Source organism: Musca vetustissima, unplaced genomic scaffold (assembly GCF_032173495.1).
Source record: "Musca vetustissima isolate MV318-11 ecotype Yass unplaced genomic scaffold, APGP_CSIRO_Mvet_v1 utg9719, whole genome shotgun sequence".
Taxonomy (NCBI): domain Eukaryota; kingdom Metazoa; phylum Arthropoda; class Insecta; order Diptera; family Muscidae; genus Musca; species Musca vetustissima.
Window position 1 is genome coordinate 25,202 of NW_026874252.1, and position 13,755 is coordinate 38,956.

General features: G+C 34.1%; 3 protein-coding genes across 3 annotated transcripts; 2 read left to right on the plus strand and 1 right to left on the minus strand.

The window, feature by feature from the left end:
- The first annotated feature begins 564 nt into the window (after positions 1-564).
- On the plus strand, positions 565-4,144 carry LOC133332068 (rabenosyn-5). Its single transcript, XM_061540452.1, has 4 exons — positions 565-1,075; positions 1,147-1,294; positions 3,188-3,825; positions 3,878-4,144. Exons 1-4 carry the CDS (start codon positions 566-568, stop codon positions 4,142-4,144), a joined length of 1,563 nt encoding a protein of 520 aa, XP_061396436.1. The 5' UTR covers position 565.
- A 1,720-nt stretch (positions 4,145-5,864) lies between these two features.
- LOC133332120 (acyl-CoA-binding protein) lies at positions 5,865-8,428 on the minus strand. Its single transcript, XM_061540502.1, has 3 exons — positions 8,400-8,428; positions 8,093-8,207; positions 5,865-6,008 (listed from the first exon to the last, which is right to left on the minus strand). The coding sequence occupies exons 1-3, from the start codon at positions 8,412-8,414 to the stop codon at positions 5,866-5,868; spliced, it is 273 nt and encodes a 90-aa protein (XP_061396486.1). The 5' UTR covers positions 8,415-8,428; the 3' UTR covers position 5,865.
- Positions 8,429-9,149: 721 nt separating this feature from the next.
- On the plus strand, positions 9,150-12,642 carry LOC133332089 (uncharacterized). The gene is made up of 4 exons (XM_061540472.1): positions 9,150-9,158; positions 11,885-12,041; positions 12,102-12,314; positions 12,380-12,642. Exons 1-4 carry the CDS (start codon positions 9,150-9,152, stop codon positions 12,640-12,642), a joined length of 642 nt encoding a protein of 213 aa, XP_061396456.1.
- Positions 12,643-13,755: the final 1,113 nt, after the last annotated feature.

The window sequence follows — 13,755 nt, forward strand, 5'->3', positions numbered from 1 at the left end:
TTAGAATTTTACCCTGATCAAGAATATATATACTTTATAGGGTCGGAAATGAATATTTCGATGAGTTACAAACGGAATGACAAAATTAATATACCCTCCATACTATGGTGGAGGGTATAAAAAGTACTGGAACAGACCATTTGTTGGCGAAGGTTTGCGTACGACGTCGCTTGAGTCTTGGCAGAACGACGATTAACAAGCGAATTTTATGAAGGCTGGAGTCTTGGAGGCTTCCCACTGTTCTTTTGAATCTCTCTCTCTCTCTTTTATTATTTTTTTTTTCGTTTTTCCATATATAGTTCCTTTGCTCCATATAGTTCCTTTGCTCTTTATAGTTCCTTTGCTCCATACAGTTCCTTTGCTTCAAATAGTTCAAAAAAGGAACTGGATCAGAGAAAGGAATTATATTAATTAAAGAACTGGAACTAGTTCCGTTCGTTCCTTTCTCGGAATAGTTCCAATGAACTAGTTCGTTCCGGAACTACCCAACTCTAGTTTTGTGGGTGTAAATCATCATCACACAGAGGAATCATCGTTTGGAATCAATCAACTGGCCAGCAGCAGAATGTCCACAAATCCCTTTGGTGATGATCACGACGATGATAAGGAAATTCTGGAAGGCTTCATCTGTCCCATCTGCCGAGAGGATTTAAAATCTTTAGAGTTCCTTATATCGCATTTCGAAAAACAGCACCCAGAAGATGATGACCTAAAAACAACATTCCGTGAAATATTTAGTAAAGCTAAGAAAAAAATTAAATCGAATTTTGAGGAAACATTCGATCTATCACGTAACTTGGAACGTAATGCAGCGATATCACGTAGTGGTGGTGGCGCTGCATCCGGCAACAGTTCGGATCGACAGAGTAATGCTCGTTCCCGCATGAATTGCTTTAATTTTATGGACTATCAGGAAGTGGGTAGAGAACAACAACATATGGAACTATTTCAATCGGTTCGAAATCCACGATTGGAACGTTATGCCAGTGAGACAAATAAATTGATAATACGTCTGCATAAACTGCTTAAGGATATGCCCACAGATGCGGTGCTGCGTAAACAACATGAACAAAATGTAAGTTTTGGTGGGGGCTTTGGAATTGAATGGAAACTGTTTTATTTATTTTCCTTTTTTGTTTTGTTTAGATTGTACCATGGCTAGATGGTAGTTCGGTGAAATTATGTCCCAATTGTGCCAAAAGTTTTAACATAACGAGGAGAAAACATCATTGTCGCATTTGTGGTAGCATTATGTGTCATGATTGTTCGAAATTTCTTGCCATTGAAGTTGCAAGTAAGTATGAATAAAAACAACAAATTTCAAATTATAGCAATAAAGAAGAAGGTGCCGATGGGTTACCAGTCGAACTATTCAGGACTGGTGGTCAGATACTGGTAAGGAGCATACACCAGCAGATTAGTACAATTTGGCTAGAACCTCATCACCGCATATAAAGTGCTATATATCGTGCAGTGTGAACGTTTGAAGCCAATGGTCAATGATAATATTGGACTATACCAATGCGGCTTCAGACCTGGGAAATCAACCATTGACCAGGGTTTCACACTGCGCCAGATCCAGGAAAAGATCCACGAAAAACACATCGACACTTTCTACCTATTCGTCGACTATAAATACGCATTCGACAACCCTATCCGTTCAGAGGTATTCAAAGCCATGTCTGCGTTCGGCATTCCTGTAAAATTAATATGGCTATGCAGGACAACTTGAACTGGCACAATGTCAGGAGTTAAGGTAGGGAAGGACCTATCGGAGCCCATTAATATCGATTCAGACAAGATGACAGTTTGTTGTGTGATCTTTTTAACATCCTGCTGGAAAAGGTCATGGGAGAGGCAGATGTGAACAAAAATCACACTCTATACTCCAAACAACATATGTTACTTGTCTACGCTGATGACATCGATATAATGCATCGAACATTGCGAGCGGTAACAGCCACCTTTGAACAAATTGAAAAGGAGCCGGCCAAAGTGGGTCTGGCAGAAAATGGCGAGAAGACCAAGATGGCATCAACGGGAAAGACGTCTAGTTGACTCGGACCAACTTTGCAACTTGAGATCTACAGCTTCGAGGTAGTCAAATATGTTATATACCTTGTTGCCGCCATAAAGAAAACTAATGACATCAGTTATGAAATTCGGAGGATAATAGTGTTGGCCAACAGATGCTACTGACCTAAGTAAGCAGTTTGGAAACAAGGTCACCTCCCACCAGACCAAACTCAAACTCTACAAGACGCTCATACTTCCCGTGCTGTTATATGGATCTTGGAGTGTATGAGATAAAAAGTCTGCAAATGATCTATGGACCGATCTGTGTTGACGGTGAATATCGCCGTCGAATGAACCATGAGTTGTACCATCTATTCTCGAACATCGACATTGTCAGACGTATCGAAGCGACTTGCGAAAGCGGATGAGGAGGCTCATGGGGTGTTTGAGAGAAAAATTTCTCCGAAAGATCTATGGGCCGATCTGCGTTGTCGGTGAATATCGCCGTTGAGTGAACCATGAGTTGTACCATCTATTCTCGAACATCGACATTGTCAGACGTTGTAAGGACGGATGAGGATGCCCCAGCACAAAAGACATATAAAAGCGAGCCAGTCTCAAGCAGAAGGCGAAGCCCACGACTTAGATGGAAAGATCAAGTAGAAGAGAACATTTCGGAACATGATGAGGATGCCTCAACACAAAAGGCATATAAAAGCCAGCCATTTGATGGCTCTCACAGAAGGTGATGACTACGAATTGGATGGAAAGATCAAGTAGAAGAGAACATTTCAAAACATGGTCTTTCAAATTGCAAGAGCTGTGCACAAGACCGACGCGTTTGAAAAGCTTGAAAATGTTATCTAAAAAGTGAGGGCTTTATGCTGCTTGAAAAAGTATTTTCTTAAAATGGAGGCTTCTATGCTGTTTGAAAAAATATTCTTAATAAAAATCTAAAATGTTTGAAAAAATATTCTTCAAACAATATACGCTTCAATGCTACTTGAAAAAAACTGTTTTTTATAGCGACAATTCTAATCTACTTGACAAAAAATCCATTCTTATATTCATCATGAAAAACTATTCGTTAACTGAAAATATATTTAATAAATATTTCATTTATTTAATTTTTAATTATTATTTGAAAATAATTTTCCTTTACTTTTTTTAGTGGAATTGGCCAGCCTTACAATGTCCCAAAGTGAACCACTAAAAATGCCCAACGAAAAGCAGACAACTGGCGGTACATCAACACCCCAACAACAATACGATGCAATACGATCGTGTGATCATTGCCTATGGCTATTGGAGACACGACAAGAAATGCACGAAAGTCGTACATGTCGGCCGCCAATAACACAAATCTATGCCGATATACAACAGCTAAAGAAAAAAGTAATGCCCGATATTGAAATGTATTTGAAAATTGTAAATAGTCTATATGAGGGTGAATCGATATTTACGCTAAATGATGCGAGTGCATTGCGTGGTAAAATTGGACAAATTGCCGAAGCGATAGATATACTGAGTAAACGTATTTTGGCATTGCCATGTGAACCGGGCACCCGGGAGGAGAGTCTCAAAAAATCGATACGTTTATCGTGTATACAATTGATTAAGGAAAATATGCTGTCACTGCCGCCTCTGCCAAAGGAAGATGAGATTCGACAAATACAAGAACGTAAACGTATGGAAACAGAAATGCGTATTGCCACTGAACGGAGATTGGCAATGGAGGCTTATGAAAGATATGGTTTGGCCGATTCGAATGCTGATCAGAGTATACGATCGGAGGATTATGCTCAGGGGGTAAGTGAATTTTCAACTTTTTGTGTATTTTTTCTAACATTCTTTATTTCAGACCGACATGCAATGTCTTGATAACTGGACAGCCCATCAAATACGCAACGAAAATCTGGTACAAAGTGATGATCCTTTGGTGGAACAAATCAACATCATTAAGGGTTACATTAAACAAGCTCGACAAGATTTAAATTTTGAAGTAGTTGAAACGCTGGAAATGAATCTAAGAGAGCTACAAAAAGAATTCTATGAACGCCAAAGATCACTGAGTAAAACAGCAAATACACCAACGGATGAGAATGCAACTGTGTCACCGACTAACTAATTGAAAAGACAACAACAAGAAATTATAAAAGTATGACATTTAAATGAAATCAAAAGAATAATTTAAGACAAGTACACCGCATGGGGGCCCAGCATGAATGATAGTCACAATAAGGTATTTTCTATTTTTTTTTAATTTTCTTCTTATACCTTATTACTCCAAAGGAGATTTTTAAGATGGACTTTTTAAAATTATTTTTTCAAGGCGTGGATTTTTTAAAAATATTTTTCCAAGGCAATGATTTTTTAAAAATATTTTTCCAAGGCGATGATTTTTTAAAAATATTTTTCCAAGGCGATGATTTTTTAAAAATATTTTTTCAAAGCGTGGATTTATAAAAAAAGATTTAGATATAGCTCTCATATATATTTTCTCCGATTTAATGTAAATGGTGCACCAAAGTGCATATATATCATTCGATTTGCACAAATTTGGCACACCGTAATTAATTAGGTCTAGAATGATGCTTGTTAAGTTTCTTGAAAATCGGTTAAGATTTATATATAGCTCCGATTGAAGGTAAATGTTTCTTGAAAATCGGTTAAGATTAAGATATAGCTCCCGTATATATTTTCGTCTGATTTTATGTAAAAGGTGCACCAAAGTCCCTATATATCTTTCGTTTGCACGAAATTTGCCATAGGGTAATGTGTTTGGTCCAGAATTAGGTGTGTGATAAGTTTCGTGAAAATCGGTTCAGATTTAGATATAGCACCTATATATACCGATATTAAGTAAATAGTGCTCTAAAGACCCATAGCTAGGCGGATTGACACAGGGTACTGAATTTAATATAAATTAACCTCTGGCATGTTTCCTTGAAATCGGTTCACATTTAGATATAGCATTGTTTCCATATATAACTTCGACCTATTCATGCTGATTGTGCACCAAATAATCAATGGATTGATATTACATTTTGTTTTAAATCTGTTTACAAAATTTAGAATAAGTGGCAGAATGGCATGTGTTCCCAACATGTTAGTCTGTTTACTTGTAGATAAAGATCGCATTTTTAAGGCGTGGATTTTTTAAAAATAGTTTTCAAGCTCTTGCAAAGACTATCATTCTTGTATGGTCACCATATTCAAATTAAGACACCCATAGATGTTTGAAGAAATCCGTTTTGTTGTATATCACATAGTTTAATATAAGTATTAAAGAAATGTTTTTCTTTTGTAGATCCCTCGACATAGTTAGAGAATTTTATGCTTTGAATTCCACAACATTTTTTAAGTTAATTACTTCTATTTCCACCACCCCCAGCATTACCTATTTATTATACATATTTATGTAGTATTATGGAAAAATATTTTCACAATAAATGAAATTTATTATAAAATTAATCTTGCAAATAAAATTGCTACAACGCAACTTTGAAACTAATATTTTATAAATTCAATTTTGTATAAGGATCAAAAATTTCCTTTGCCATTAAAAATTCCATAACGAAATTCAAATTTATTCCATAACGAATTGAAAAGTCTCTGTGTGTAGGTGTAAGTGAAAAAATCTTTATTTCATTATCTAGCAAAAAAAAAAAAAAACTACTAATGTAAAATTGTGCATTACATTTTGTTCGTGTTTTTTTTCTTTTCTCTTTTCTTTCATAATAAATGCCAGTATTATTTGGTGTTTGTCCAATAATACATCGAATGGACTGTTGATTCGGTTGTGTTAATATTATAGATGGTGTTATTAAATTATATTGCATTTTCCATTTAGGCTTTAAGGCCAATTGATTCGATGAGGGCCTTGACCTTTTCAACATAGGCGTTCATGGCATCATCCTTGGATGTTCCCTTGCGGTTGTTCCAGGCTTCCCATTTGGCTTTGCCTTTGAAGTCCAAAAAGCCGGGTTTGTCTGTAAAAAAATAAAAAATAAATAGTTGAATAAAACCATGGTAGATTGTATATCACTTTGAGAATTTTTTACTGAAGTTGGAAAACTGATTTAAAAATGAGTATCTTATTTCCATTATAATGACCACCATTGAGGGACGAAACACGATTTTCGATTTCTTACAAAATAGATAGCTTGTGGCTTGTATATCTGAATATATTTGGTCTGTTCCCGTACTGCAAGAGTCTAATACTTTTTACCTTGATAATGAATTTCCTTTTATGATTTCGAAGAAAATAGTAAAATGTAGTAGATTCTTGCAATACGGGAACAAGCCAATTGTTTCCCATTGCCTAAATAGCTTTTAAACAGTAAAAGTGTATTGGAAAAAAGTCCAATAACCTTAAGTTTTTCCACCAGAATATCATGATCCACCAAATCAAAAGCCTTAGTAAGGATATAGAATACTCCTGCCACACCACTATTACCCCTATTCAATCCATCACATTACTGTCTATAAGATGAACTACACAATCGCTTGTGCCTGTATCCTTCTTGAACCCATATCGGCGCTCAAATATCATATTATTACTTTCAAGATAATCTGTTAGCCGCATGAAGATAATCTTTTCAATTATCTTACTAATAATGGAAAGTATAGTTATAGGACGATAGTTCTGAATCAATTGAATATATGAACATTTCGTATATCAGAAAATATTGATTCATGTATTATGAAATTATAAAGTAATGTCAATATTTGGGCTACTGCATGTTTCCTTGTTAAAAGTAATCTGGATGTTATTCTATCAAATGCAGGTGCTCTTTATTTCTCTAATTTTCCAAGTAAGTTTCCTACAGCATCAGATGATACTGTTTCCAACCTTAATTTTGTATTGCATGGTACAAGAGTACGAAATATATTTATGTGATCTGTTGCAAATGTTACTTTACGAGAACGAAAATTATGTACAGAATCTGAAAAGTAATTCTTAAAGTATCTTGCTTTTTCAATGTCAGATTTTAAAGTTATACCTCTTAATAAGTATGGTATAGTTTGATTATTCTACCCCAGCTTTTTGTTCTTGGAGGCAATTTTCCAATTTAGCCAGTATATCGGTGGCATACAAATATAATATAGAGGTGTCATCAGCAAATATAGATGAGGTGCATCCAGTTGGTGATGGCATGTCAGAAGTAACAAATTTATATACCAGAACATTCCTTACAGAGCAGATTTTTTTCCTTTTTGCTTTAATAGGCAAGTGTTTTAAACATTTGTTGTTAATACGGTCCAATCCTGGAGATTTTCAGTCTTTTAATTTCTTTAACAGTGCATTTAATTCAGCAACGTTTATGAGGTAGTTATCTTCAATATTCGTATCTGAGGATTATATTTCTAGGATGGAAATCGTTAAAGGGTTGCTATGATGATTATACATGTTTCAATTGTTTAGAAAACGAGTAGCAATTTTTTCGCATTTATCCATCTGGGAATAATAAAATTCAAATTCAAAAAAAAAAAAAAAAATCAAATCCAAAACATTTTGTTGCAGCACCTACCGGCGATGAAATGTTCAAACATAACTGATTAATTGTTTTTAAGATATTTAATATAAAGTGGAGTTATTCTTTGTACTTTGGAACCCCACGTAATAAAAAGGGATTCCAATGGAATTTGTTTTTCTTGTCATGGTTTTCCTTGATTAAATTTAGGTTTGCTTGAACTGATACTGGTAATCTATTATGAAGAACATGTTGTACAACAAGATTTCATTCATTCCTTTAAGATAACAAACACCTTAATCCACTTTCTCTTATCTAATCCCAAAACAATTGTATTATCTTATCCCTATAAAAAAACGACCTGTTAGTAAATCAATTATCAAAAATTAACAAAATACTTATCAAATTTTCCGCATACCCCACCAAATTAATCGGCTATTAGCTATCGTGTATATACGAATAATAATCTCATACTATCAACCACAACAACATCAATTTATAAATCATAAATAATAGAGAGATAACATGGGCTCAAAAAAAGAGGTCATATGTCTTGAATAATAATATTAGAATTATTAATATTAAAAACAAAATATTACCTGTATTGCAGTCACCAACTGTGGCCTGTTTATATAGACTGTACAATTCCAATAAATCGTTATCGGCTGGAGATGTTTTCAAGTTCTTGACATCTTCGGCGGCTTTCTCGAATTCCTAAAAAACCAAACAAACGCAAAAATAAATCAATCAATAAAAGAAATAATAACACGTGTCATACTGTGAATGGTCTGATAATAATTAATAAAAAAAAACCTACTAAAAATATTGAACACCTATACATATATGTATAACCAATAGTCCAAAAATTTTAGATTCTTAAATAATAGGATGGATATCTCCTCTTACCTGTTGGCTAACCATTTTTCTTCAGTTGTTGTCTTGTGCGTTATTAAATGAAAACTGAAAAGATAAATTGAAAAAAGAATGATCATTAGTATTTTTTTCTTTGTAACCTGTTACCTTAGAGATGAGAGAACTTCTACAAAAAAGAAAAAAAAAATCATTTCCAACCCATCACCCCATACATGAAATATATGTATGTACATTTATATATGCAAATCTACACATTACTAATGTACATATAAAACCATTTGAAAGGGGGGTAAACTGAATGGGTCGGTCACACACTAAGGAGCCACTCCCTCCTTTTTCTCACAGAGTTTAATAAATTTTTAATTTTCTTATTCGTTTTAAGGAAAACACACACAGCTGATTTTGTGGACTTTGATTCACACGCTATATATTATTAATTATTTATTAAAATTTTTAATAAGAATTTGAAGAAATTTGGGCCACCTACCTTCCACTTGTTTCAGTGAATCAACTTTAACTAACTTTCGGTGGAGCCGGTTGAGAAATATAGTTAAGTTTTTGGCAATACACGACGACGTATCGTGCGTGTCGTATCAGTATCAAAGCAATGGCGGCATCTTAGATAACGACGTATGTCTAATTGTTGCTTGTCAACATGGTTTTGTGTTGCCAACTATTATATCTTCAGAGTTGGCAATATGAACAATATTTACAGGAGTATTTTAATAAAACAAATTAAAAACTTAAGGCGCGTTTAGATTTACGAAATCCACTCGATCTCAAATGTCGATTGTAATTAGGGTAATACCATGATGCAATATTAAGGTGATGTATCAAAACAAAACCCTTTATTTTTGTCTCGACCATCTGTCAAATTTTTCCTTATAGTATTTCACATGGTTGGCAACATTGCACATCGAATTCAAGTAGAAATTAGCCATTTTGACAGTTAATCGAGATGCCCTAAATGGACTACCTATTTATTGTGCCATGATTTTACGCTATGTTTTTCCAATTGGGACACAAATTGGAACGAATTTGCTATATGAGAACAATAGTTGTGGTTGTTCGTATTCGGACACGCAGGGAGTGTCAAATGAATACCATAGTCTCAGGGCTAACCCCATATAATGGTACCCCCAATACCAAATTGGCTGTAATTTGCTATTTTGTATTCTCATTGGGTGTCAAATTTTATATATTGAATCAAGTCAGGGTAAACCTCTTGATGTTGAAAGTCCTATCATAACATGCATTCTTTTCAGTGGAGTCCCCATAATTTTATATATTGAATGTCAACCTGATATAGAATGTTCGGACCGACTTGTTGGTAGGTAGATTTTCTACCCAAAGATTATTAAATTACAGTCAATTCGTTTGAAAAATGTGTTCAAAATTCCACAAACTTGAAGGCACCATTATATGGATTATATGGGGTTTCATATATAAAACTTAACCAATTTAGATTATTTTTGGTAGGAAGATTTTCTTCCCAATTAAAATCCTAGTTATTTAAATTAAATCCAATTCCACGTTTATTACCGTCAAGTCAAGTTTAGGGGCTCCATTCGGATCATTTTGAAATTTTTACCGTAAGCTGATTACAGTGATATATAATTAATTTGGGGGGAAATGCATACTTCCCGAGATATGGGCCTTGAAAGCTCGGAACATATTTTGTTCACCTCAGGACAGGCGCAAATATGGCTATGCAATCCAAATCCTTTTTAGTGCAATTTCAGAATCAAATTAAGGGATTTTTATGTAGCACGCATTCGGCCGGGGCTTAAGTCTTTCACCTATAAACAGGCGCATACATGGCTACGCAATCCAAATTCTTTTTTAAGTGCAATTTTAGAAGCAAATTAAGGGTTTTTTAAGTAGCCGGCTTTCGGTCGGGACTTAAGACTTTAACTTATAAACAGGCGCATACATGGCTACATTATAATGATATATTCTTCATCCAGTTTTAAAGCACTATTCATAACCTTTAAAATGATACCCATAATGCCTTGTTGCAAAAAGTAAAACGGCTGATTTAAACAAAATATTCTCCGAACTTTCAAGGGCCATATCTCAGGAAGTATGCATTTTCCATACATAGAATATATATCATTTTAAGTGCAATTTCAGAATCAAATTAGGAGATTTTTATGTAGCACGCATTCGGCCGGGGCTTATGCCTTTCACCTATAGACAGGCGCATACATGGCTACGCAATCCAAATTCTTTTCTAAGTGCAATTTTAGAATCAAATTAAGATTTTTTTAAGTAGCCGGTCTTCAGTCGTGCTTTAAGACTTTCACCTATAAACAGGCGCATACATGGCTACATTATAATGATATATTCTTCATCCAGTTTTAAAGCACTATTCATAGCCTTTAAAATGATACCCATATTGCCTTGCTGCAAAAAGTAAAACGGCTGATTTTAACAAAATATTCTCCGAACTTTCAAGGGCCATATCTCAGGAAGTATGCATTTTCCATACATAGAATATATATCATACAGTATATCTGCCCACCGATGACTACTTACGGTAGGACAAGCGCAAATATGGCTATGCAATCCAAATACTTTTTAAGTGCAATTTCAGAATCAAATTAAGGGATTTTTATGTAGAACGCATTCGGCCGGGGCTTAAGTCTTTCACCTATAGACAGGCGCGTACGTGGCTACGCAATCCAAATTCTTTTTAAGTGCAATTTTAGAACCAAATTAAGGGTTTTTTAAGTAGCCGGCCTTCGGTCGGGACTTAAGACTTTAACTTATAAACAGGCGCATACATGGCTACATTATAATGATATATTCTTCATCTAGTTTTAAAGCACTATTCATAACCTTTAAAATGATACCCATATTGCCTTGCTGCAAAAAGTAAAACGGCTGATTTAAACAAAATATTCTCCGAACTTTCAAGGGCCATATCTCAGGAAGTATGCATTTTCCATACATAGAATATATATCACAGTAATCTGCCCACCGAGTGTCTAAACTTGACTTAAGTCTTACCCAATTAGGCTAAATTCAATCAAATGACTACCTGTGGAAACAACATTTATAGAAAATCGTGTCGTTCTTATTAACCGATTATTGATACCAAGTTTGTCCCGGTAGAACCGCCATTCAATATAGATCTGATGAAATGTCCAATTAATTTTTACTGAAAATGTTATTGTACACACCTATTATATGCTGATTTTTACATTTGTTACGTCCTTTTTCTAAACAAGTATTGTAAGTGGCAGTTATTTTCACACTCATTCGTAAACACACTGGTAAATCAGTATATTTGTTTGTGTTTGCTATTTATCGTCCATTGCTACTGTATCATCTATGGGTCAGTTGGTTCATTTTGGTGAATAGCATATTTATATTTTGAAATAGTTCAATGTTTTATTTGTGCAAAAAATGCAAATTGTTTAAACAATAGAAAAAATAATAAATAACGGTTTAAAATGGTATTATTTATGGATAAAATATATTGTAGATACAATAACTAATTATTTTCTTTACAGGTTTTTAGGGAATCTGCCACAAGCAATTCGTTTAGTGAGGAAGAAGAGGAACCCACCATCAATGAGCAAGGGTCAACACCGAATGAACCAAACTCCATTGGCAGCATAGAGGGCCAAGAAATTCTTGGGATATTATTGGAAATCAGCAAGAAATTATGTACAAATTAAATAAATATTTTATTCTATATCGACATTTAATAAGTTTATCCCTTTTCAGATTTACAAATGAAACTACTTTTCAGTTTTGTTATGGTTGACCTGGGTGGTTATCAGCTTATTGATCGCATTGTCCAATGGTCGGTACAAAATCCACAAATGGCCTTGTGTGTCTTAGCAGCTGGTCTGGTAGCCGCTCTGCCCATATTAATATTTATTGGTGTTGGACTTTCAACGCTGTTTGTTACATTGACGGGATTTTTGGTGTTGGAGGGTATGTCAATGTGTTTCTTAAGGAAATATTAGAACTATTTATTTACTGATGTGTCTTTCCAATAGGTACCCTTTTGACAATATTTTCCATGATGCTATGCGGTCTATTGGGAGCCCTGGCCATTGTAGTACTATTCTTTTCAGTCTTAGGTCTATGCGCCTATTTTGGTTTTGCCCAAATTTATGATTTATATGGTAGTGTTGAAAGTCACAAATCAGCCTTATTGCGTTTTTTACAAAATGAAAAACAAACACTGCCGCCCAAAGAGAAAAAATCACAAAACGCAACCAATAGTGCAACTTCTGGTCACGAAGATATATTGAATTAGTTAGAACAAAAAAATATGTTAAGCCTAATTTAAGCTGTGATTAATTTATTATCATAACATCACACACAATCGGAATCGAATTAAATAGTAAACATTCCTGACGAAAAAAGACAACTAATCTCACTCTACATAAGATAAATAAAATGCAAATGCTTTGCGGAATTTAATTAAATGTAGAATTTTATTATAGTTATTATTATAATAGGGAGATTGATATAATTATTAGGATATTAAGAGGGACATCTGTAGAATTAAAAAAAAAAATAATTGAAATAACCGTGGTAAATAAATTATGGAAAGGCATTTTAAAGATAAAGCCGAAATAAAAATATTTGTTTAAATTAATTTTTTATTTCTATGTTCTATTTTACCTTCTAGATTATAAATTTTATTTAATTTTTCCTCACCCGTATAACGTTATCCTCCAAATTTTGGTATTTTTAACATTTAGGACTCTTATCCCAATCGAATTAGTTGTAACTTGATATTTTATGTTCTCAATGGTTAGAAAATGTCCCTACTAAAAATTATAAGTATTAACCCCCTTGGCAGGATACTTTTCGATTTTCGCTATTTTGGACATTTGCTAAAGTCGAGTTGGCTTTTATTTGATGAACCGATTTTCTATAAATGTTATTTCCACTGGTAGTCATTTGACTTAAGCCTAATAGGGTAATGGTTTAAGTCAAGTTTAGGGACTCTACTCGGATCACTTTGAAATTTTACCGTAAGTAGTCCTCGGTGAGCTGATTACTGTGTTTTATATTCTATGTTTGGAAAATACATACATCCCGAGATATGGGTCTTAAAATTTCGAATAAAATATTTTGTTTAAATGAGCCGTTTTACTTTTTCCAGCAAATGGGTATCATTTTAAAGGTTATGAATATTTATTTAAAACTGGATGAAGAATATATCATTATAATGTAATAATATTTAATAAAATTGAAAAAAATTGGATTGCGTAGCCATATAGGCGCCGGTCCATAGGTGAAAGTGTTAAGCCCCCGCCGAACGCCTGCTACATAAAAATCCTTTCATTTAATTTTGAAATTGCACTTAAAAAGGATTTGGATGGCATAGCCATGTATGCGCCTGTCCAGAAGTAAACAA